This window comes from Chanodichthys erythropterus, chromosome 9, assembly GCF_024489055.1.
Source record: "Chanodichthys erythropterus isolate Z2021 chromosome 9, ASM2448905v1, whole genome shotgun sequence".
In the NCBI taxonomy this organism is placed as follows: domain Eukaryota; kingdom Metazoa; phylum Chordata; class Actinopteri; order Cypriniformes; family Xenocyprididae; genus Chanodichthys; species Chanodichthys erythropterus.
This window is the reverse complement of record NC_090229.1, coordinates 33,397,158-33,421,231: the sequence shown is the minus strand read 5'-3', so window position 1 is coordinate 33,421,231 and position 24,074 is coordinate 33,397,158. Positions and strand designations below refer to the sequence as shown.

The following is a 24,074-nucleotide window of genomic DNA, read 5'->3' as shown; positions in this document are numbered from 1 at the left end:
TTTTAAAGCATCTAGATATCTTCAGTGGTTTCGCAGAGTCAGAGAAGGTCAGTACAGTCTCTGTGGTCAATGTTGCTTTCAGGTCAGTCCACTCTTTTACATGTTTAGTAGTCCATCTAAACCAGGGGTTTCCATGCTCCTGGAGGGCCACTGTCCTGCAGAGTTTAGCTCCAACCCCAATTAAACACACCTGAACCAGCTAATCAAGGTCTTAGTCATACTCCAAACTTCCAGGTGGATGTGTTCACATCATTTATATATGTATGATGCGCACACGTGTTAGAATTTTTGAGGAAAAAGGACACAATTACAAATTTGTAATGTGTAAACGAAAAAGTAATATAACAAGTAGTGTAAAAAACACTGTTGGCAGAAGTAATAAGTAAAGTAATAATATTACTTTTGAAAACAATTACATGTAACAATTGAACACTATTATGGACGTTATATTCTTTATTACAAGTTTAAAAAAAGAAGAGAAACAAAAATTGTGTTTACATTACATTGTTACATTAGTGTTGATGCAATCATCTAAACAAAAGCTTTTTATATGTCAATTACTCATTTTATTCTCAAAAATCACATACTATCTTAATGCAGATTGAACCCCAGAATAGATTATCTTTGCCTATGTGTTTCTTTAACATTGTGGTAACATAAAAGTGAAGAATCCACTAACACAGAGTTTTAGAGTTCACACCTATCCTCCTTATTTTGCAACTCGAAAGTGAATTTCTGTGAATGTGCTCGACGTTCCATTCATTAGCCTCTAAATAACTAGAAGAATAACAAAGTGCAGTAGAAGATAAAGCTATTTGTGCTACAAATCATGTTTATGATTACGATAACAGATTCAGATAATATAACAAATACCAGCAATATCCATCAGCATAAAGGACTGTTTTTGTTCAGCTAAAATAACTGGAAGTGGATGAGACCGGAAGCCTTGCACATTCAAGTTACAAATGGCAGCACTAATCTTACGTTAAAAATAAGGTGGATACACAAAGACTAATGTCTAAGTCCTACTGATAGTTTGGGTGTAATTCTGAATAGATGTTTGAAAGTATGCAGGAGTGTTCTTTTGTGGTTGGAATATTATGACATATGATTTTGGTATGAAATAGCTAAAAAGTATTCCATTTATACTGGATATCTGGGCTATTGCATTCAAAAGAGTGATGTATTTGCTTTTGAAAGATAGGTATGCTGTGAAATATACAATCCAGGTCAGATAGTACAAAATGAGACTAAAGGTTATTGATTTGGCCTCATTGTAACTTTTTGGCAGATCTCTTCCCATATAAGAAAACAGGAGACACAGGAAACCAAGAAACCAACTTATGAACACAACTACGGTTATGGTTAATGTATTCCCCATTTCACAGATGAGCGTAATTTGATCTTTAAAAGTCCATGAGTCGGCGATGGGTTTGTCAGGAGAGAAAGTCATCCATACAACACAAGAAATTAAATGAATGACAGACACAGATGCAATGAATAGCCACTGGCCATTGTGCTTTACCCAAAGGCTGTGCACCTTAGGGAACTGAGCAGCCATTTTAAAAACACAAACAATTTGAAAGGAACGGACAGTCAAACAGGAAATGCAGACAGTGAAGAAAAATGTAAATATGGCCTTTCTCATAAGGCAAAGTGCAGATGTGGGTTTTCCAAAGAAAAAGAACGCACTTATACTAGACAAAATCAAGCATGTCAGCATCAGGAAACACATGCTACCACCAGCAGACCTCACCACTGGGGTGTTGTAATTGTAGGCGAAAATACAAAATATGGCAATGAGTAAAATAATTATACATATGGCAGAAACCAAGACAGCGATGGACGGGATTTCTGTGAACTGAAGATAGACAACAGAACGTGTCTTGCATGTTGTGCTGCCTTCATCAGACCATTCATTCTCTGCACATGGAAAACAGGTATAGGGGTCCCCTGAAAAAATAGTATGAATGTTTATAATAGTATTTTCTAAAAGCTTTGTGAAAAAGAAGTACAGCATACTTTTAAAAAGAGTAATCATTACACTAATAATTATATTATTTAAAAGAAAATACTAAAACTACAAAAATCCAAACTGTTCACACTTGTAACACAGCTAGTCATTCTTACAAAATGTTTTCTTTCCACATAATAATTAGTTTCAATTGTCAGCCTTGTTGCATAAAAAAATAGACACATTACCTAACTTATGTAACTGACCTAAAGGCACAATATGTACATTTTCACCGCTAGCGGTCGCTTATTCAAAACAAAGGCGTAGCTTGATGACGCCCTGATTTCGTGGAATCATGGGAAGTGTTGTCTTCACGTCTATAGCTGGTGAAAAAGAATCAGGACGGGACTCATTGAGATTATTAATGTTACTGTAGTATGAAGCAGAGCAGGGCCAAGTGCTGTGGGAGCTGAACGAGGCCGCTGAAGCGATTGCTAATGAGAGACGAGCGCGACACATGCCTCGAGAGCAGTGAAGCTTTTATTATGTGGGATAACGCAGCGCTGTTTTATCATATTAGATACTTTTGTGTGTGGAAAGTTGTAATAGTTTCTCTGCGTTCGCTCGGCAGCTACTATGAGACAGTTAATGCGCAATGCATTAAGCTAGATCGATATTAGGTATGGTAAAACATGGTACTCGCTGTAAATCAAGCAAATGCAATTTAAACAATAAGACTTACTGTGTTAAGCTATATAACATGATTATTATTTTCTGTCGATTAATGTATCCATCCAAACAGTTGAGGAAATCGAGGGTAATGCGGGTCATTGATCGGTGACGCACGGACAAGGTCCGTGTCCTGGTTAAAATTGCTTATTCCTCTGGATTTAAACATTCTTGGAAACATTTGGGATAATATAAGTACATAAGTCAACAAAATATATAACATTGTTCTAGTGGTTTTTGGATATTTTAATCCAACAATTTTACACATTGTGCCTTTATAGTAAAATACATAATGTTTGTGATAGTATGTATCCAGTGTGAGATTAAAAGATGTGAAGAAGATATGATACAGCCATGAGGTTTTGTGCTAGAACAACAGAGTTTGCAAATGTTCTCACTGTAGAGTGAGTGGAGTGGAGCGGCAACAATTTCCCCTCCTCTATCTAAACTCCACCCACATATTCTGCACTGTATCTTTCGGCTGAATCTATATTGTAGTTGACCTTTCAGATTGAGTGTTAGTTAAAATAATTTGTCAGTCTATACTGAAAAAAACAAGCTATGTTGGGTTGTCATGTTTTATGGTGACATTCCATAGACATCATTTTTCTACTGTACAAACTGTATATTCTATCCCCCACACTAACCCTACCCCTAAACCTACCCATCACTGAAAACTTTCTGATATTTTAGAAAAAAAAAAAAATCACTTAGTAGTCATCAGTTGGATTAAATGATAGACAAATGTATTAAATTAAACAAGATAGATGCTTATGAAAAGATTGATAGTAACAGCATTATGAAAGGCAGTTACTGTGAATGAAACATTTATATAGATTAAACACTAGTGAAAAGGATATTTTTGGTATGTTTTGAAAATTTAGCACTTGTCAGAGTTATGTTATGTTTGGTGTTAGTTTTATTCCTGTGTGTTTGTTTCCTGTGCTTCAGTTCTGTGTAGTCGTAATCACATTCTAGTTAGTCTCCTTGGTTACTGATTACATTCAGGTGTCTGTCATTATGTTGTCTGTGTATTTATACTCCCTGTGTCTTTCAGTTCATTGTCGGTTCTCGTCTTGGTAAGGTGTGTTGATGCTTCCCGTTTGCTGTGTTCTAGACTATGTTAATAAACCTTTGTGTTGGAATTACGATTATCTCCTTTTTCGTCTGCTTCCTGCAACTCACTGTAACAGCACTTGCTTGTGAAAATTGCAACAAAAAACTGCATGTAATGTTTTTGGACATTAATTTGTACTTACGAGAATAATTCACATAGCTATTGCATGGGCATTCTTTACACATAAAACAGCAACTATGAAAACCTTCAGGTTGCCTTGAAAATCCCTCCTTACACTCAGCAGAGCAGTTTGAGAAAGGAACCTTAAAGGAACAGAAATTTTTCATTAAATTTAAAGTTTTTTTTCAACTGATTTTACACATTTCTTTAAACTGACGTCAGTATTCTCAAACAATTTAGTCATCTAAACAATATTCAATTTCCGGAAACGGACTGCGAATTACAAAATACAAGTTATATAATTCCCTTAAACATACAAATTTATCAGATCTTGCTTTCAAATAAAGAAAAAAGATCTTTTGTCAGCTTTATCATAAATGTGCTTTTTCAATTATAAATGCATATGCAATCAACAGAGAACAATCTAATAGTCTTGATGTCAGTATTTCAAAATTGATTGAAATTGATTGATTTGGAAAAACTGGAATCTATAAAGTGAAATGTTTAGATAAAGGCTCATCAAATGAAAACTTACAGAACCATTGTTATGCCATGGCAGGAGAGAGTTGTTGATGGTAAAAGTCACTTCTGGATATGTATCATATGTGCCCACCATCTCAAACTGTGGAGGATTCACGTCAGTGTGCCAGAGCACAACTGCATAACTGATGGTTGGATCATAATTATCATCATATTTCACATGACGGCCATTGAGTGGAAAATCCAACTTCTTTATTTCTCCCAGAAGCTGTTAAGGGTTGTGGTGATTTTTTATTTATTTTTTAACAAAAAGAAAAAACACATAATATTATGACTATAACTTTGATAAAATGAATATTACTTTTGTTTTATTTATTTATTAAATTATTGGGTTTCACTTTATTTTGATGGTCCCTTTAACACATTCTGTTGACTATAAGTAACGTTGCACCTGCATGTCTACTAACACTATATTAGTAGAGGATAGAATAAAGTTGACATGCACTTGCAAAGTCACTTAAGGTGATGATACACGGGGCAACTTTTTGAGCAATGTTGCCGGGCAACGTTGCTTGGGCACTTTCCCACTGAGAATGAGCAACAAATGTATATCTGGATACGTTAGATCGGTCGTGGGCAATTTTTTGAGATCCTCCAATCAGAATGTTAGCAGCCGATCACATGACCGGTTCGGAGATTTCAGAAAAAAATTCAAACAAGATGGCGGCATCTCAGCGGCAGTGGAGCGGAGAAAAGGAGTGTGAACCTTTATCTTTTTACGCTAGTAAGTTGTCATGCGTCAACCCAAAACAGGGGATTTACCTCATATATTGCTTAAAATACCAACAACTGTCCGAAAGTAATGTGTGTATGCTGTAATGAAGCTATTGAATGATTTCAGTTAAATACGAAAAAGACGAAAATTTTTTAAAGTCTGTAGTAGCGTAGGCTGTAGGGCGGTTGACATTTTGAATAGTTTTTTGATGCGATCGACGCGGGTTTGAATCCTCCTTTTGCCTAACTCGCTCTTCTCCCTTTTCCTGTCACAAATCAATTCGGAAAGGCATTTATTTTTAATAAAAATGAAGAAAATATTTGAAAAGTTGAAATAAAGTGCCTAACAAGTGTTTATAATAAAGTATTTATTGAGTTAGCAATAGATTTGCTCCTCTCTGATTAGTTGCTGCCAACTGTCTGTTGCCCTAATTAGTTGCCCTGTGTCTCATCAGGTTGCCTGTTGACGGCAACATTGCCCAGCAACATTGCTCAAAAAGTTGCCCCGTGTATTATCACCTTTACAGTCAGTAGAATGTCTGTTGGTGGACCATCAACATAAAATGTTACCAATTATTGAATAATAATTATAATGTAATATGCAATTTCTTAAAAATGACCAATATTATTTATTATGTAATTAATTAAATCATTGTTATTCAATAATGTAATTAAAACAATGATTCAACTTGTCATGGATTCAAATGAATTCACTCACCATGTATGGCTTAACCTCTGTGTTTTTGCGGCATTCACTCATGTCGCACTGAAGAACCTTATGTAAAGCATGAGCTATGGTATATATGGCAGCATAGATGGCAAAGGAGAATGTGGGATTTTCACTTATAATCTCCTCTGGGGTCAACAGTGTGCAGTAATCACAAACTTGATTACACGTCTTACTCGTACTCTGGATGTCACTCTCTTCATTATGGTTAACATCAGTTGTTCTCCTGTCTTTATAGACAAATTCATTAAATCCAGGCAATGACAACAATCTTTCGGTAATACCAATGATTGTGCCAATTTTCCCAATTCCTGGCTCTCTGGGAATCTGTTGATTCATCGCCCACGCTTGACTTGCAATCCATACTTTGTCTTGGATGTTGTTTGCTATGGCTGCTTTGATAATTTTGTTGGCATATTGTGACACAGCAAAAACAACAATGACATTGATGTTTAGCATATCAATCTTTTGAAGTGCTAGACTGTAGTTTGCATTTAGGCTTAGACGCTCTTGATAGGCCAGACAAATGCCAGTATTGCTTATATACTCGTTAAACAGATTTAGTCCATCTGAACTGTAATCATCCTGGCTACCAAGAAAGGCAACCCAGTTCCATCCAAACCACCGTATGATGTGAATAATCATCTCTATCAGGTTTTTGTTGCAAGGGATTGTTCTTACAAAAGAGGGATACTGAAGTTTATCACTTAACACAGAGCTAGTAGCTCCATAATTCACCTTTGAAAGAGAGGAAAACAAAATATTATAAACAATTCATTAGCATCATACTGTATATAACTTGGTAGTCCTGAACAAAGGGTTGGGAGTAAGTGTGTAAGCATTTCATTATGTAAACTGCATAAAAAGAAACAATTTACCAATGGTATGAGGTCCGTTGTGATTAGTTGTGCAATAGTAATAGTTGGTGTGCTTCCATATGGCCCTGTTAAAGCAATCACTTTAGGCCGATTGTTAAGTTTTTCTTTAGGTTTTATTGATCCATTATTTGAGATAAAACTTAAGACTGAAGGGAAATTCTTTGTATTAGAACAATGGTCAAAAATTTCATAGCCCAGAGAAACATTGGGCAGAAGAGTGGTGGAGTTGTTAATCTCCTCAACAGCAAACCTCAGTACTTGCAACATCTGATAGCCAGATTTTGAGAAACGGTGCCTTGAAAACATCAGTGAAGAAGTTAATAGCATGTAATTAAAGTTTTTGTTTATAAATTTGACTTTGACGAAATGCTGCTTTGATTTAAAATATGAAATATTGAAATAAAAAAATCCTTGCTTACCTGAAACATTGAGTGGTCTCTGGGGAGAACAGGGGTGTCACATGGTCAGCTTCATGTAAAGGGAAAAGGCCACCCAATAAGTAATCTCCTTCCAAGCTGAACTCAGATTTTGAGCAAGAAACTTTGAAAAAGAAACAATTAGTAAAGCCCACAAGGAAAATGTAAATTCTACCGAGACACATTGTTTAAGATGGCCCTTCGGTCAATAAACAGGGATGTGCAGTAGCTAGTCGTTTGAGTGTCAGGCTTATATTCTACTCTTAATTTTCTTAAAACTCATTTCAATTTGCTTAAACCATATTCAATGATACAAATGCCCATTTCCATATCTAAACTCACAAGGCATATGTCAGTCAGTTATTAAATAGAGCATTACACCACAATGCTCATCATAAAAAAAAAACAAATTTTACAAACCCGTGTGAAACAAACTGTACCCTTCTAAACTCTCAGCAGGGGTTTACAGTTGGATTACAATCAAACCTACCGGTACTGAAACGCGAACCCATGACCTTCGGGCTACAAGTCTGACTCTCTAACCATTAGGCCACAACTGCTCCTGGAATGAATACAATGGAATTTCGACACTGTGTCTGATATTGACGCTATTGGGAATGCCATCATAATGACAAACAAGCCAATTTATTGGTGGACGACAGTCAATGATGTCATAAGCTGAGTACCCGCAAGTATAAAATAGCACCTGTAATACATGTCATCAGCCTATTTTCTTCAGGAGCAACTTGTTTGTATGTATGTAGAAGATGAACACTGGGTGCACTCACTGCGTTGCATTCACGGTGTGTTCTTGCTTCATTCTCTCCCAAAAGATGAGAATATAGCATTTGCGCAGAGTGCATTCGGCTCTCGAGGGAATAGGAGGCACTCATGGTCTTACGACCGAGTAAATGAATCGTCCAGCGTTCATTTGAATGGGCTGTAACTATTCACTCTAAAGTGAATATTAATATCCAAACTATAATGAAAACACTATTTATTAGCAAGGTAACAAAGATCAGCAGTTTAAGACATTACGTTCGTAAGAACATAACAAAAGACACAGTTTTAAGAGAGTGAAATAATGAAATCCAAAGTTTCTAGCAATGTATGCACTTTGGAAAACCTGACCTGAACAAACAGTCAATCATTAATTTACCCCGTTATTGTTTCTTAGGCAGGGTTATTACATTTTATATCATTGCACCAGTTTGGGTGAGAGGCGTTACTTGCATTTGTTGTTGATGTCTTTGAATGGGGATTCCCTTTGTGGTCCTTGCTGGAGAGGGATTTCCCAGGTTCTTTAATTCACTGGCGGTTTCTTCGTGTCTGATTATAGTTTCATGTTTCTTATTTTGTAAATAGTCATTGTCATGTTTCATGTTGCCCGGTTTGCCATGTGCTCCCATGTCATGTAATTCCCTTGTCCTCATGTGATCATGTCATGTGCTTCCCTAGTCTCATGTGTTGTGTTGTCATTGGTTTGATTGTGCACAGGGGGGTATTCCAGAAAGCAGGTTATGTGACATACCTGGGTATGTTTAAGAGTAAGTAAGCGGATAACCTCAACTTTCGGTTCCAAAAACGGAGGTAACTTTTAGGGTATATAAGTAGCCATAGCAACTTGCTCTCTGAACATAACCTGCTCCGGAGCAGGTTATGTTCAAGGGTTAGTTAGCTTAAGAGGATATCAGATGCATGTTATATTATCAATATGGTTATATTAATGTATCTAAATTTGTTATATAGTTACAGTTATATACACAATGTTATATTATACAATATATAAATGTTTATTCAATTCTAATATATTAATTTATTTTATTGTCATCTCACACATGGATCTGCTTTTTATCCTTTATAACAGGACATTTTCTATGCTATAATTTCTATAATAAAATACATATCATATATGTGATATATATTAAATAATTAGCATCAAACAAACAATATTAAGATTAAAAAATGATTGCACAACCAACCAATAGGTGGTGATGTGCACCAAGTAGGTTATGTAAATCGCCATTAAACAAAAGAAGAAGAATAAAGTAGAATGGCGCGCATTTTCTTAGCGTCTGTTTCCATGGTGAATCATCGATTCGTCGCTCTGTTGAGAATGTCTTGTGTGTTAACCGGGAACATACTCTGGGTTGGCTGAACCTACTCTCGGACGCATTTTTGGAACCAGCATACCTCGAGTAAGCAAGGTTTGGGTTAATCAACCAAGAGTTCAGGGTATATGTGACAGTAAGTTAACCCTGCTTTCTGGAATACCCCCCAGGTGTCCCTTGTTTTGTTATTAGTCCTTGTGTATTTAAGCCCTAGTGTTTGTCAAGTCTTGTCTGTATACCACTGTTGGAGAGTTTGTTTAGGTTCTTGTTTGCCAAGTCAAGCCTTTGTTTCTATTGTATTTTGCATTGTTTTATATTTGAATTAATAAAACTGCATTTGGATTCGCCTGCAACTTGCCTCAGTGGACTACCTTACAGGAAGCCAATCACATGGGTGTGTTGGCGGATGAATGGAGTCTCCCTCATGGCTGAAGTTTTGAGGTGGGCAAAGACTGGAGACGTTGATTAAACTTTGCGACAAAACTTAACTTCGAACATGAGGCTCTCAATGGCAAAGAAAGGAAACCAACACTCTAAAAACTGCTGGGTTAAATATGGACAAAACCAGGGATTGGGTTGTTTTCACCCAGCCATTTTTTTTCAACCAATTTTGGATTTATTTTTTTAGCCAGCAATATATTAAAATGTTTTTGCTCACCCTCAAATAGGGGCAAATTTGTGGGGTATTTTAAGCTGAAACTTGACCAGACCAGAGACTTAAATTACATCATGTGAAAGAGGGCATAATAAGTGCCTTTTAACCCAACCTGCTGGGTTTGTCCATATTTTACCCAGCTTGGGTTTTTTTAACCCAGCATTTTTTAGAGTGAAGTAAATGAGAGAAAGTGAAACGAGTCAGATGGTTTGAATGAAGCCGTTCATTCTTAACCCATTTTCATCTGATCTTGATCTGCCTGTCTTCATTAGTGATCTGATTCTTTGTGTCCTGAATTTTTAAATTGAGGTGTTTGTCCAACCTCATTGAGAGGTTCTGACCAATTGGGGATCATCTTTGGTTCAGAGGTGGCTGTATTCACAAAACATTTTATCTTGCCACTAAGAGTTCTCCTAAATAGCTGTAAAAGTTCTTAGCTAGGAGTTTTCTCTGAAAACCTGTTCACAAAGCTGCTGAAACAAACTTTTACTAAGGAATAGACTGAAGTCTTAAGCTAAAAGTAAGGGCGGGGTTGACCTCGTTGCTATGGAGTATACACACAGTGATTGGCTGATGGGGGAGGAGTCAGCGATTTAATCATAGAAATATTGTAGAATGAGGTGTCGTGTTTCCATATTAAAATAAAGGTTTAAAATACAAATGTTGCCATATTCAAATAAAGGTTTTAAAATGTAGGCTAAGTGTCACTAATTAAACTAGTATATACAGTTAATTGTCCACCTCTTGGATGTCTGCATCTCAAGAGAATGCAGAATTCAAGCGACAAAGTATGTTTTATAAACAAAGTTTGGGAGGAACACATTCAAACGGTCTTTATAATCAGCACAAGAAGAGGAATAAATACACAGATGAGAGCCGGCTTGCCTTACTTTAACAGTTTTCTGCATCCTTCCACCACCCCGCTCCTCACTCTCGGCTGGGGTCCTGGGGATACGGGGAGAACTTTGGGTTTGGGCTAAATTCCAAGCTCGGAGCCCTTGGACAGTAGGCCTACACCAAATACGCTTATTATATATTTTATTACTCTATTCAATCATTTTTGTGAACTTATGAAAACCACTGCCACAGATATTTTCCATTGGACAATATTTATTTATTAAAGATATACCTTATCACAGATTCAAATCTATAAATCAAAATGTATTGCATTTATGAAGAAAAAGTTCAGCACCTAAAGCTCTATCACTATTATCTCATGGTGTACAGTGTCTTTAGGTGGATTAGGAATGTTTGTGATTTGGTCTTCTTAGTGACTTAGGAGTCCTCTTGACTACTCCTAACGTTTAGCAGATTTAGGAGCTAGTTTTAGTGCTAAAATGCTTTGTAAAATACTCTTAGAGCAAAAATCTAGGACTCCTAAAATAAATTGGTGATTTAGGAGATACTTTTAGTCTTAAGATGTTTTGTGAATATGGTCTCTTATAACATTCCTGCTCTTAGCAGAGAGTACAGGGAGTACAGTTTAGACATGATTTCTCTACATTTTACACAGATTTCATTCAAGCCAAAATTTGAGTTATGAACAGATTTACACTCATACCAAACAAGGCACACTTTCAATCAAACATTCAATAACTATAACAATTACATGATTTGTGAGTGATCTAAGCATAATGGTCACATATATAGGTTGTAGACCTGATATAGAATTATGCAGTTGAATGATGTTTGATTACAAGTCCATTTAGTCATCATTTTGGAATGATTTGATGCATTTTATGTGTAAAAGCTGTCTCTGTGGTTTTTAAGAGACTTCAGCCCAAAAGGTAATTTAAAGGTCTTTAAGAAGAAGGAGGTTTGTTTTGTATCTCTATCGTGAGATCAAACAACCTCTGGCATTATCTTGATGGGGTTCAAACTGTGCCTTCTCCAAACCAATCCGTCTTTAATAAACTGCCAAACACTGACAATGATCTTCCTTTTAGCTAGGATCATCTCTTTCAAGCTTGCAAGGCCATAAAGTACTAAGCTGGGGGTTTTGTTAGTTAGCTCAGTCCTAGAATGTTGATTTGGGTTTTTGTGTGGAACCATGTTTGAACAAATCATCTGGAAGATTAATTTGTGTCTGGTTCGCCCCCAGATCCTAGATGCTCATGGCAAGGCATATGCGAAGGCAAGACGGGCCTGGGCCCTGCACACCATGCAATCCGCCCAACATCAACTGTATCACCAACTTAGTATGCCAGAGGGTGGTGAGACAAACCGGTGATGCAAAGGCTCCAGGCCCGCCTTTTGGGGCAGCATGCTCCTCTGGAGATTTGGTCCAGTGTCAGATTGATAGAATGTAGATGACCTTGCTATACAGACCCTTCATTATTACTCATGGTCTCCTCCTGAGGGAGGATTTGAAAACAACCATTGCCGAATTGGCATAGGAATGAAGCAGGTTTTTTGGTTAAAAGTAAAACAGGAATCTTTCTGTTGCTTGTTTCATAGTGTGCACTAAGCAGTGCTTGCTTACTTATGCACACTGTTGCGGTGATTTAAGATTAGGTTGTAGGATGGCTTATGTCTGAGGATATCCTGCCCACTTCATCTGCCCCCCAAGGTGAGAGTAGAATTGGTCAGTGGTTGTGAGTGGAGGTTGATTGTCTCCTGCATCTCTCTTGCTCCGCTCTGATGTCTCGAAAGTATCTTATTCCAGGGTTGAGCTATATTCTCCCCTATTTTAGGATTTAAAGCAGAATTATGCTCCCCTGTGAACAGGCTGCTTGGTAAGTACCCTCGTAGGGTTAATGCAAGGTGAACAGAATTATGTAGGGCAGTAAACATTCCCTCTACTTCTTTTACCTCCCTCCCCAACTACTGTTGGGTCTTGAAGTAGGAATATATGCTCCCCTTTGGATGAGTGTTGCCAGGGTATCCTATATGGTTACTAGGGTGTGACTAGACAGTTGCCAGGGTGTTATTTAAAGACTACTTGCTAGTCTGAGTCAAAAAAGCCCACAACCTGATCTCTATGATGTTCTGATGCAGAAATATCTTTCACACCTCATTCATGGGTGTATGATAAAGTTAAGATTTCTAAACGATAGAGCAGCCTGCACTCGGTTCATGCTCATGTTTTGGGATGTGGGTTCCTCTCCTCTGTTGGTGGTGCTGATCATTGGGGCTATATAAAGCTCCCCCCAGTGAAGGAAGCTGTCACTGCCCACCTCAATCCTTCTGAAGCTGGGGTGGAAGTCCCATGCAGTGCACCTTTTCCCTCCATATGATGGCTGTCCTGCATATTTACCAGTATTTATTTATTATTGCCATTTTTTTGCCATTATTGCCTTAATTTAGAGAGAGGACAGAACACCCAGAATTTTGCTGTGCCTTGGTCATGCTTTAACTTTGCGATTTCTAGTACTGCATTAGTATTGCGTCCTTCTCATGAGTATTTAATAATTTTTGACTTTTCAGTCTGAGTTAAATCTCTTTTTTGGCTCATTTTGCCTGTAAAAGCAAACCTGCCTAATAATTCTGCACACCTGAATATAAGGCATTTTTCATTTCCAGCCTTCATGAACTATATCACTTAAAAATAATATTAATAGTAGTTATTAAGATTGATGTGGATTGGAATTGGTAAAATGTGCTTGGAAAAAAAATATGATCAGAAAATCAACTTGCCTAATAATTCTGCACACAGTGTATTATTACTAATTTAAAATAATTATTAATAATTCAAAATGATTGTATACTGCCTTTCACAATAATTATTAGCCCAAAGAAATTTTAAAGTGTTGGTCTATATAACAGGTAGGCTATTAATATTTGAAGAGATTTCCACCTGTTTTTTGTTTTTTTTCCCCACCTTTCAATTATTCAATAGAACATGAAATGTTATGTATTATAGACATAGAACATGAAATATTATGTGTTATGAGCAGTAACTACTTACAATAATAATATTACATTTTGCAGTAACTAGTTTTGTAACTATTTACAAATAAGATTTCAGGGTAACGCTTTATTTTTGAGTGTCATTGTTACATGTTAAATGTAGTTACTATAGTATTAACTTTCAATTATGCATAATTACATGCAACTAACCATAAACCTAACCAATCCCTAATCGTAACCCTCTAGTAAGTACATACTGCTACTTAATATTACTCAATACTTAAATGTATAATTACAGTGCAAGAAGGACACCTTAAAATAAAGGGTTACGCTTTATTTTACGGTGCCCTAGTTACATTGTAATTACTCAAATAAGTACTGAGTATTATTAATTAACTACATGTACTTACTATAGAGTTACAGTTAGGGTTAGGGTTTGGTTTAGGGTTAGTTTTTTGTAATTATGCATAATTTACTGTTATTACTATAGTAAGTACAGTACTGTTTTCACGACTTGCACAGGCACATGAAGCCACCAGTGCAGCAGGCAAGCTTGGAATATGGAAAAGCTTACATTTAGTGGATGGAAATATTTCCATTACATTGATTAATAATTTTCCTACTAACTTATGTGATTTCTTTTTAGAAAATACATTATGAAATATAATCATATGGTAACCGAGAAATTATAGCTACAATTATGTTCAAGCTATGACAATTAATTAAATTAATACAACACTTTTACTTAAAAGTCACTATCAATCACCATTGACTGTTTGTGGATTTTGGTCAAATGATGAGGCAGAAATATGTTGTTAGTAACATTTTAGGAGAATTTTATGAGGAATATTACATCTTCTATTTCTAATGCCATAAAGTAATAAGTAAAAGTTATATTACTTTTGAAAGGAGTAACTAGTAATGAGTAATAAATTAAATTTGAGTAACAAGTACGTTCACATTTAGTCTAGAACTAGTCTAGTATAAGTATATTTACACAGCCCACACAACTCCTCTGCACTCCCGATTTCTCTCAACATGGAGACAGGAGAGCTGTCAGTCAATAAAAGTGAAAACAAAGTAACTTGCGTTGCTTATTTCAAAAAGTAAATCAGATATTTTTGTTGTAAATGTAAAAGTAATGTGTTACTGTACTAGTTACCTGTATAAAGTAATCCAATTATGTAACTCGTGTTACTTGTAATGCGTTACCCCAACGCTGGTTATGAGATATTTATTAACTAGTATCTAGGTTCTTAAAGGGGAGCACACTACACAGGCTGCGTTCAGAATAGCATACATTATTTCTCAGAATATGCACTGTGCTCATTATCATGAATTATCAATATGCATGGTATATATGCATGATCTCTCCTATTGCATTGCCAAAATATGCAGCACACCACATGCTTATCCATACTAAGTAGATAATATATCCAACAATGTGCTTTCTTCTATAACCAGTGTGACGAAAGAGCCAAATATTAACCATGATTTCTAACATCTTCTTGATATATTATCTGTAAGTGCCAAAGTTGACATTTTTACACAAAATTGCAAATTGACTACTTCGGTGATAACTGGATGTCACTTGCTGAGTTCATATGCAACATAATGAGGTCCTGTGACAATGTAATATACATGCTTTGCTCTTTTAAAAAATACAGTATACAGCAGTACTGTATAGTACACTAGCATTTCATTACAAACCGCCACAGCCATTGCTCATCTATAGCCACACAATAAGTAGAGGAGCGCAACAAAAAAAATTTATTATGAGATCAGAAATTCAGTAAGAAACCCATATTTTTCAAAAACATTCCAGTTCCCAACATGAAAATTAAAAAAAAAATCTTACATCAACAGAAAAGTAACCTTTTACAGCAAATAAGACTGGATTGCACTGTTATTAAATGAGTGATGAGGAATGTGTCTTTTAGTCTAAACATCTAATGTTCCTATGTGTTTTTCAGCAGCTAAAATGTTTAGACATCTAGTTTCATTAAAACGGAAAATAAACCGTAAAGACACAATAAAGAAGTTTTTGTAATAAAACAGCAGTTGCTTTTGTACAAGAGCAAAGCATCTTACATTTAAGAAGAGGTTTGATGTAGGGACAATTCACCATGGTGCATTCATTTAAAGGCTTAATGTCATAAGTAGTTAGATTCAAGTTTAAACTAAAATCAGTAATAGAAAAAGAATGTTTTCATCATGCCGGTCCTGGTAAGACACATGAGAATTTGTTATTGACATGAACTCATATCCTTCATTACACAGTAGTGCAATATTCACCAGCACAACTCTTTACAGCAAGTTTACAGCAACGTCTGCCGAGCTGTTGGCAGGGTCAGAACAGTCACTAATAAGGGTCATCAGCTGAAGAAATTGTTGCTGTCAGCAGACCAGGAGTACGTTTGTTACATCCCTGCGAGCTCCGCCTGCTTCTCATCCTCAGACTCCGGTTGGTTGTCATCATCGCCATTATAATTAGCTACATCATCCTCTAGATCCTGACCTGCACCTTGGTTTTCATCTGTAAAACACGGAAAATGATTTGTAATTTTATTGCTTAGGACAAAATTACTTCCGACATATAACAATGCAGATTAAACCCAACTTTCTGTAACTTGCTGTCATTTACCACATAAAATAAGTCATCCTTCAGTTTGTAAAAATGACCAAAAAGTGTTAGACATGAATTTCCCTAACATCTTTATCCAATAATTTTAAAATAAAAAATGTTATTGGTTTATATCATGAATATTTCTGTGTGATTATCGTGATGTTAAAGACAACCTTTAATCTTAGAGAGCTGTTTTTCTATCTCGCGCTCATTGTCGTACATAATGGCGTCCTCCTTCCCGTTTGCTTCGTCTTCCTCTTTCTTGTACCCTATTTTGACATCTTCCTCCTCCTCGTCTCTAATCCCAATGTCATTTTCCTTCGGGTCTAAAATCCCTGCATCATCCAGCACAGTATCTGCATGAAGACGGATAAAATTAGTAATGCATGTCTGTGTTGTGTTTTAATAACTGGATTGTCTCCGTTACCCCACCTGTGTCCTTTGAAGCCTGCCCTTTAATGTCCACCACCACTTCTGGATCTTCTACATTGGCTGATCTGTTAAGAGTCTCATTCTTATTGGTCCGTTTGAAGGTAGGGGTTGGTGAGTCTTGTGAAATCACAGCATCTTAGAGAAGCAGACAGAATGTTGTTAAAACACATGCTGGAGGGACATAGAATTTAGTTTTTATTAAAAAAAAAAAAAAAATGACGAGTTAAAGGCCTGTTCACTCAAAGAACGATATCTATGGACACCAATGGACAATAATGTTCTGTTTATTACAAGCACACGCTGCAGTAATGTCGTCTGCTGCTTTAAATGCTCATTAAAGTCGGGTAGATTCTGATTGGCTGCCAATTTTTTTATCGTTAATCAGCTGGTATAGTTTATCTGTTGATACTGTACACTTTGCTATTCTCTTAGAGTTAGAACAATTATTAAAACTTTATTGTTATCGTCCTTGAAAGAGTGATAGTACGGAATCCTAAAACTTACGTTTTTAAGGTTGACTTATGACAAACAACAGACTTTTCACAATACACATTTAAAGTGTTTACACTTCTGTTTAATGTGTTTAGAAAGAAGTTTGAAGATCTGAATTGATCAAAATAACATGCATTTTGAAAAAAGATAGAGTGATTATTAATTTCGTGCCTAGTTTATATGCTGGTGTGGTACTCAATGTTCTACAGGCATGAAAATCAAGTGGTTTGTTGTGGAAAGATGTGCTTGTGCTAGGGCTGTGCCGGTCAACCGCCCCACCCCGGTGCTTTATATGTGAATGCTATTTTACATGAATATTACAACATGACTGAAGCACAAAGCTTTGTTTACAAAAGAAATAATAGGTTAACAATTAAATGTTACATCGAAAACATCTGAATTTGTGAGGAATGAGAGAGGCACATGAGCCCATAATTTTAAGCCATTTGTCGGCTTTGTATTCCGTTTTGCGATCTGGTCACCTGATTTTCCATGAATTTAACAATATTCCATGAGTTGTTCAACTGAACATGGAATCTCTTGTTTCTTTTCCCAAATTTTAGTCACGTCTCACCCATTTTCACAGGGAATTATAAACGTTTCTTCCTTTCATTTACTTTTAACTCATCCTTTACTGTGGTAAAGTAGAAAAACACTGCAGGACAGATACATTTTTACTTGCACACATGCCTGTAATTTAGTTTTGTTTTTCTTGGCAGCGCAAAATCAAATATACTATAACCTAAATGTCTTGCACTGGCAGAAGATAACATTTTCTCTTTAGACCTTTTACAACAAGTGTCAATTGCATTGATATATTGGGAGGAGACATTAAGTTATTAGACAAGAGATGGTCTCTGTCCCACATCCCTCTCAAAGCGCAGAGCAGTATAATATGATGACGCATTTATCTTTGTGGGGAAATATAATTAAACTTGGCTTGGTTCCAAAATTTCATATATATTCTTTTGTTTTCCATGCTCAATGACTTTGTATTGTTTAAATTTGAATGCACTTTTTAAAGTTTGAATCACATTACAAGCAAAATGTCTGCACTGTGTATTATTTGTGTTGAATAATAGGCTATAAATAATTCCAGCTACTTAACCCCCCTCTCCCAAAAACACCACTAACCTTTTGGGACCCAGCACGGTGGTAAAAAACCTGCCACCGTCACAGACCTAGCTAGTACTCTTACACAACCCCATTTTCAACTAAAAACGGAAAACTTTTTATGCGTTTTGGCCGCGACAATGCTGTTTTGGGGGCCTATTAGTTTTTAATTAGACACTTAAACAGGCAGATCGCACCTTTTTCATTTTTCTCCACTACTAACTCATTGGTTTGGACCTTAGCATCATTTTTGGACTGCGAATCCACTTCTGGTTTGCTGTTTGAAGGTTCTGCCACAATTTTATCTGAATGGTTTGTGGCGGGAACATTAGATTTGGCTTTTGAAACAGAGACCTTCTGCATGGAACCATCAGCATTCTGTGAAGGACAGAGATTGTGGGGTAAGAGACACCAAATAAATAAGAATCAATATAAAGGAGTCATTTGAGGCCATTTTTTTTTCTCATAGCTGTATTTGCAGAGCTACCTTTTCAGATGTCCTTTGCTTTTCCAGTTTGGCAGCTGCAATTTTCCCATTGCATTCCTCTTTCATCGCCTCAATTTGTTTGTTACACTGAGTCCTGCACAAACCAAACACCACACAGCCATTATCATACTGATCAAACTCTATAATGTCTTTGGTTTTGTAGATTAGAGCATTTTCAATGGACCTACATCTCACTGCTGGCTTTCTTACTGAGCGTGTCCATGTTATTTTGACAGGACTTCAGCTCGCTCTGCATTTTACTCACATCCTCCAGTAATGACTTCATACGGTCTAATAAAAGAAAGATCAACAGAAATGTGAAGGACAGATGATATGCCTCACAGAGTACATATAATGAAGTAAACACTTACTCTTCATGTCTTGCACCATTTTAGCACTGGAGGAAATGTTGAGCTTCAGATTGTCCTATGAGAGAGAGAAAGCGTTTAGACCTAAAAACATACACGGAGCACATCCAATATCCCATTTTGGCCATCAAAACCTAGTGACCACCTACATAGAAAGCCATTCTCGGTATCATCATGACCAGTAACTGCATGATTACTAGCTCTGAGTTTCCATCTAAACTGTTTTCAGTGAGTGTTTTCATACTTTTTCTTGTTTCCAGGTGTTCAGAGAGCTTTGCTGCTGTCTGTGGTGCGTTTCCTCCATTAACTCCAGCTGCTCGTTCTGTCTGCGCATCTCCTCCTCGGCCTTCTGCTGCTCTCTGTCCTTGTCTGCAGCCAGCTTCCTCATGCGGTCCTCCAGCTCCAATATCTTGCTCTGGAGAACAACACAAAGCTTCTTTCTAGACAGACCCATTATAGTTAAACAGCCACTCACATCTCCACAGACTACATCCAAACACTGAGTGTCAAACCTGCAGCTCAACGTTTCTGGAGTTTGAGACCCAATAGTTGAAGCCGAGCAGGAGGATGCAGGTGATGAGAGCCGCCAACATCAAAGTTGAAGAGCGACCGCCACGCCGACCGTTCCCAAGGGCACCCATCATGCTCTATCACAGTCCCACAAACACCCTAATGATGGGTTTCTGAAAGGGAAAGAGTAAACTTATATAGACATATAGCTCCATAATACAGGAAATAAACACGTAAATGAAAAGAGACAAAGAAATATTGGCTCATTTCCACCGAGCAGTACAGTACGGTACAATTCGGATGGTAAACCCTGGCTTATGTACCCTTACTTGATAGGCGTGGTGTATGCCTGAAAGTAGTGATCGACGTCACTTGATAGGCATCACTTTTACTTTTGCAGCCTTTCTTCACCAATGATACCCAGGTAGGGCAGGGTATCAAATTCTATACTTTTTAGATACCGACCGAATTGCCTCGATACTATCGAGTATCGAAAAGCGTCTTGTCATTCGGTACCAAATTTCGATACCTCCAAACGGAGCCAGGGAGAGGGGGCGGAGAAATGCTGTCGCTATCTCGTTGAGCAATGTAATAACGTTGCACTACATTGCTATTTATATCTAAATATATAAAACTATGCACGCGAGAGAGACCCTATGAGACCCACTTTCAGTTTATCTCCGAAAAGGACAGGTGAGAGTGCGAGCAGCCGGTTCACTACAGTCACTCCAGACACTGTGAACAGCAAAACAGAAGTGCCGCACATTAACTCTCATATCATAGAAAGACGCAACGAACATGCGTCACTCTTTTACTTTCGTTTTCAACTGAACGTACAGTGAAAACCAATCAAGGAAAACGTGTGCCTAGAGCACCTCCTAGGGGTCATTATATAAAACACAAAGGAAAACCCTACATGAGATATTGCTTTATAACTTAACAGCTTTAACTAAAAATATACACAAGCTTAACTAACAGAAATTATATATTATTATGTATCCAACAATGATGTAAGGAAACCGAGACAAAATATAAGTTTGAAGGGAGTAAAGCCTGTGTTTTGGAGCTCTTTATTCTGAACTCTCAAAGAGAATTGATCATTAAAATGTAAAAAATTCTCTCTATATATATTGTTAATAATTTTTTGAAGAAGAAGAACAATTGCTGTGTGATTAAAGATCTGCAGTGAGCCTCACATACTGACTTGAAACTGTTCATTTTGCATTGAAAACTATTTGAACTTTATTTGCACTGATTTATTGTGTTGGTTACATTTCGTTAATTTGTGCTTTTTTATTCCTTTGTGCAGTGCAGTGGCTCAGAAGAAAGTCTGTAAAATAGTCAACAAACTTAAAATATAAAACCAAAGATTTTTTTAGGTGAAACAGATTTTATAAAATTGGCATCAAAAAAGGTATTGTTCAGGAATCGGTATCAAACATTTTTGAAAGATCCCCACCCTATACCCCGGAAGGTCTACACCTCCTGGGTCGACCATGGTACATTGCTGCTCACTGACTTTGTGTTACAATGGTATTGTGTTTTAATTGTATATTTAAGAAAATGGTGCCTCTTGTGGTGTCATTCCTGCGCAAGTGACGATTCTCTGTCAACCAATCAAAGTTCTGCAGTGAGTCCAGCTCCACCCTTTAGGTTCCGGACTACTGAGCTAGGTACCCCAACTGAAGGGTCTCAAAAAAGTTCTACAGTACAGTTCGGTATTTTGGTACCAATCACAACTTCTTATAATCGAAACGGAAATGACTGCCTACTGTACTGTACCGTACCGTACCACCCGGTAGAAATGAGCCATAATTGAGGAGGTTAGACAGCTGTGTGTCAAAACCAAGTGAGCCATTTTTAGCAATCATAACATACATACCTATTACCTACTAAAATAGACAGCATTTCTGTGGAATCTTGCCTACTACTTGGGTAATGCGTGCTGTTAAGCATACATAAATCACTAGTTATCGCTGCTGTTTTCAAGAATATTCCATTGCAGCATGTAATTGGTCATAAAGTGGGTTTGTTTTCATGCATATTTTGATTTCAGAGACTTTCTGTATAGATAAAATCAACTAAATACTGAAACAAGTTTGGTAAATTTTTCAGTTATAGAGTAAAAAGTAATAAAAGTAATAAAAGCATATTGTTTCGTAAATACAAATTATTTTTTTCAAGCAAATAATATTTCACAGCACTGATCAGTTGCTAATGTTTTATTAATAGTAACAATCACATTGGAGTCTGTAGCTGAAAATGTAGTTATGCTCCAGTTATTCTTTCTTTCTTCTCAACGGTTTGGTAGAAGTTGAGTTTTTTTTAACCCTATGAAGCTGACTGTATTTGATACACACATTTCGAAGGGCTCTAAATGATCAACATGAACATGAACTTTGCTGAAAAACCTGTTGTACACAATCTACTACATGCCTTCTGATTGATAGTTTATACTGTTTAGCAAGTAAAAGCACTTCAGGTTGTTGTACAAGTGTGTTTTTTGCTGTAAAATTAGTAATTTTTCAAGATTAACAATTACTTGAACTGAATCAATTTCGGTTTACATGATTAATTATGCATACATCGTTTTACTGATACAGAGGTTTTTTCCTCCAAGTATGAGAGCCTCAAAAGCCTGATGTATCAAATATGATACTCAACAAAAACACATATATGAACTGTTCCATTATATATATATATATATATATATATATATATATATATATATATATATATATATATATATATATATTCTCTCACTATTTTAAATGTCAGGCTTTACAGGGGTAAGAAAAGATTATTTTTATTTTCTTAAGGAACTTCAAAATGGTATACGTTTCCTATTGTTTTTTGGGCGTTACCTTAAAAACCTGTTGTTCTAGTACCAACCCACTAAATTTACACCACCTGTACTTTTTGTTTACATAATTACTAAACAAATACTATATAGAGAACACCAAGTGCACAGGATGTACTGCAGGACCAAATGTAAACCAAACAAACCAAACCAAAGCAGTGTGGTGTAGTAACAGTGACTGTGACATTAATGATCTTCACCAGGGACTTTTACAGGAGGCAACACGTTACTACTGTACATGAAAGAGACATTTCACTGTACGAATGATTAAATAAAGGAGTATTAGGAAATATTAATATTAAACAAGCCACACAGAGTGTAAACACATTTAAAATGTAGATCCATTTAGTACGAAACTGCTTTTGTTCTGGTAGCATGCTTGCTAATACAGCTAACTTACTGTTATTGTTAGTCACACTTTCCTCTTTATTAAAGATAAATGTTAAATATTAGCCTCAGAATTATATGTTTTAGTGTCAAATTTCCCTTACCGGCGTTTAATGTGAAAGGTCTCGTCAGGAAGAGGGATAAATCATGGACATCTCGATATCCGGGATGAAATCACTCAACAAACTGCAGCGTTTTCGCCTTTAACCGCATCGCGCACGCGCACTTCAATCTGATTCACTGTTTTCAGGAAATGGTTGTTTCCTCGCTGAATGGATCTTTGGGATACAGTTTAGACATTTTCCATTCCTTCTCAATGAAAACCTACCATATGAAATCTATATTATTGTGACTTTACCATTTAAGTTTTAAATATGTATTTTTTTTTTTTTTGAGTATAAAAAGCCTCACGTGCTCAGTCAGCGCGTAAATAAACAGTTCTTGTCATTTGCAATTTAAGCTAAATCCCATTATGAAGCATTACATTTAACATTTGTTATAGGAGCAAAATGTCACCAAGCATAAATATAAAATATTTTTAATTGAACATTTCCACTTTTAGACAGAATATAAATAAATAAATAAAAATTATTTAACATGCCCAGTAGGACACGCTTTCACAATGGAACTCTTATCAAAATATAATTTTTTTAGGTAACAATTATTTAACTCTATAAACTGTATTAATTAATAAAAAATTAAATAGTTAAAATGTGACAACATGCCCCAAACCACACTTCTGAAAAATACCCTTGTTGTGAGTACCTTCATCTCATGCCAGTGAGGTTTTATGGTGTTTGCTTGTTACCTGACTGAAAATATAAAAATATGATAATAATGTTATTGTATTATGGAGGACAAAATTTACAAAATACCTTAATCTTAATTTAATCAAATTAAATAAATAGGAATTACTAGTTGATCTTGGTTTTTAAGATCAACATGCAAAACCACTGCCAGAGAAAACAAGAATTTGTGTATTTGAACTT

At 36.3% G+C, this 24,074-nt stretch overlaps 2 protein-coding genes across 2 annotated transcripts; both read right to left on the bottom strand.

The window, feature by feature from the left end:
* Positions 1–1,018: 1,018 nt before the first annotated feature.
* Positions 1,019–7,380, bottom strand: LOC137026633 (taste receptor type 1 member 1-like). Its single transcript, XM_067394031.1, has 6 exons — positions 7,199–7,380; positions 6,780–7,074; positions 5,893–6,639; positions 4,456–4,668; positions 3,943–4,063; positions 1,019–1,953 (listed from the first exon to the last, which is right to left on the bottom strand). Exons 1-6 carry the CDS (start codon positions 7,378–7,380, stop codon positions 1,019–1,021), a joined length of 2,493 nt encoding a protein of 830 aa, XP_067250132.1.
* Positions 7,381–15,541: 8,161 nt separating this feature from the next.
* On the bottom strand, positions 15,542–23,296 carry golm1 (golgi membrane protein 1). Its single transcript, XM_067394030.1, has 10 exons — positions 23,190–23,296; positions 19,841–20,011; positions 19,573–19,743; positions 19,332–19,386; positions 19,149–19,251; positions 18,961–19,054; positions 18,671–18,851; positions 16,869–17,003; positions 16,610–16,792; positions 15,542–16,346 (listed from the first exon to the last, which is right to left on the bottom strand). The coding sequence occupies exons 2-10, from the start codon at positions 19,970–19,972 to the stop codon at positions 16,231–16,233; spliced, it is 1,170 nt and encodes a 389-aa protein (XP_067250131.1). The 5' UTR covers positions 19,973–20,011; positions 23,190–23,296; the 3' UTR covers positions 15,542–16,230.
* Positions 23,297–24,074: the final 778 nt, after the last annotated feature.

Excerpts from the sequence above, each read along its gene's own strand:
- golm1 (XM_067394030.1), bottom strand. The coding sequence starts at position 19,972 with ATGATGGGTGCCCTTGGGAACGGTCGGCGTGGCGGTCGCTCTTCAACT. Across the intron at positions 19,387-19,572 it reads ACACCTGGAAACAAGAAAAA|GACAATCTGAAGCTCAACAT; the intron begins GTATGAAAACAC and ends TCTCTCTCATAG. Across the intron at positions 16,347-16,609 it reads ACAGCTCTCTAAGATTAAAG|ATGAAAACCAAGGTGCAGGT; the intron begins GTTGTCTTTAAC and ends CGTGTTTTACAG.
- LOC137026633 (XM_067394031.1), bottom strand. The coding sequence starts at position 7,380 with ATGTGTCTCGGTAGAATTTACATTTTCCTTGTGGGCTTTACTAATTGT. Across the intron at positions 6,640-6,779 it reads CAACGGACCTCATACCATTG|GTGAATTATGGAGCTACTAG; the intron begins GTAAATTGTTTC and ends TCTCTTTCAAAG. Across the intron at positions 4,064-4,455 it reads CATGGCATAACAATGGTTCT|GTTCCTTTCTCAAACTGCTC; the intron begins GTAAGTTTTCAT and ends TGTTCCTTTAAG.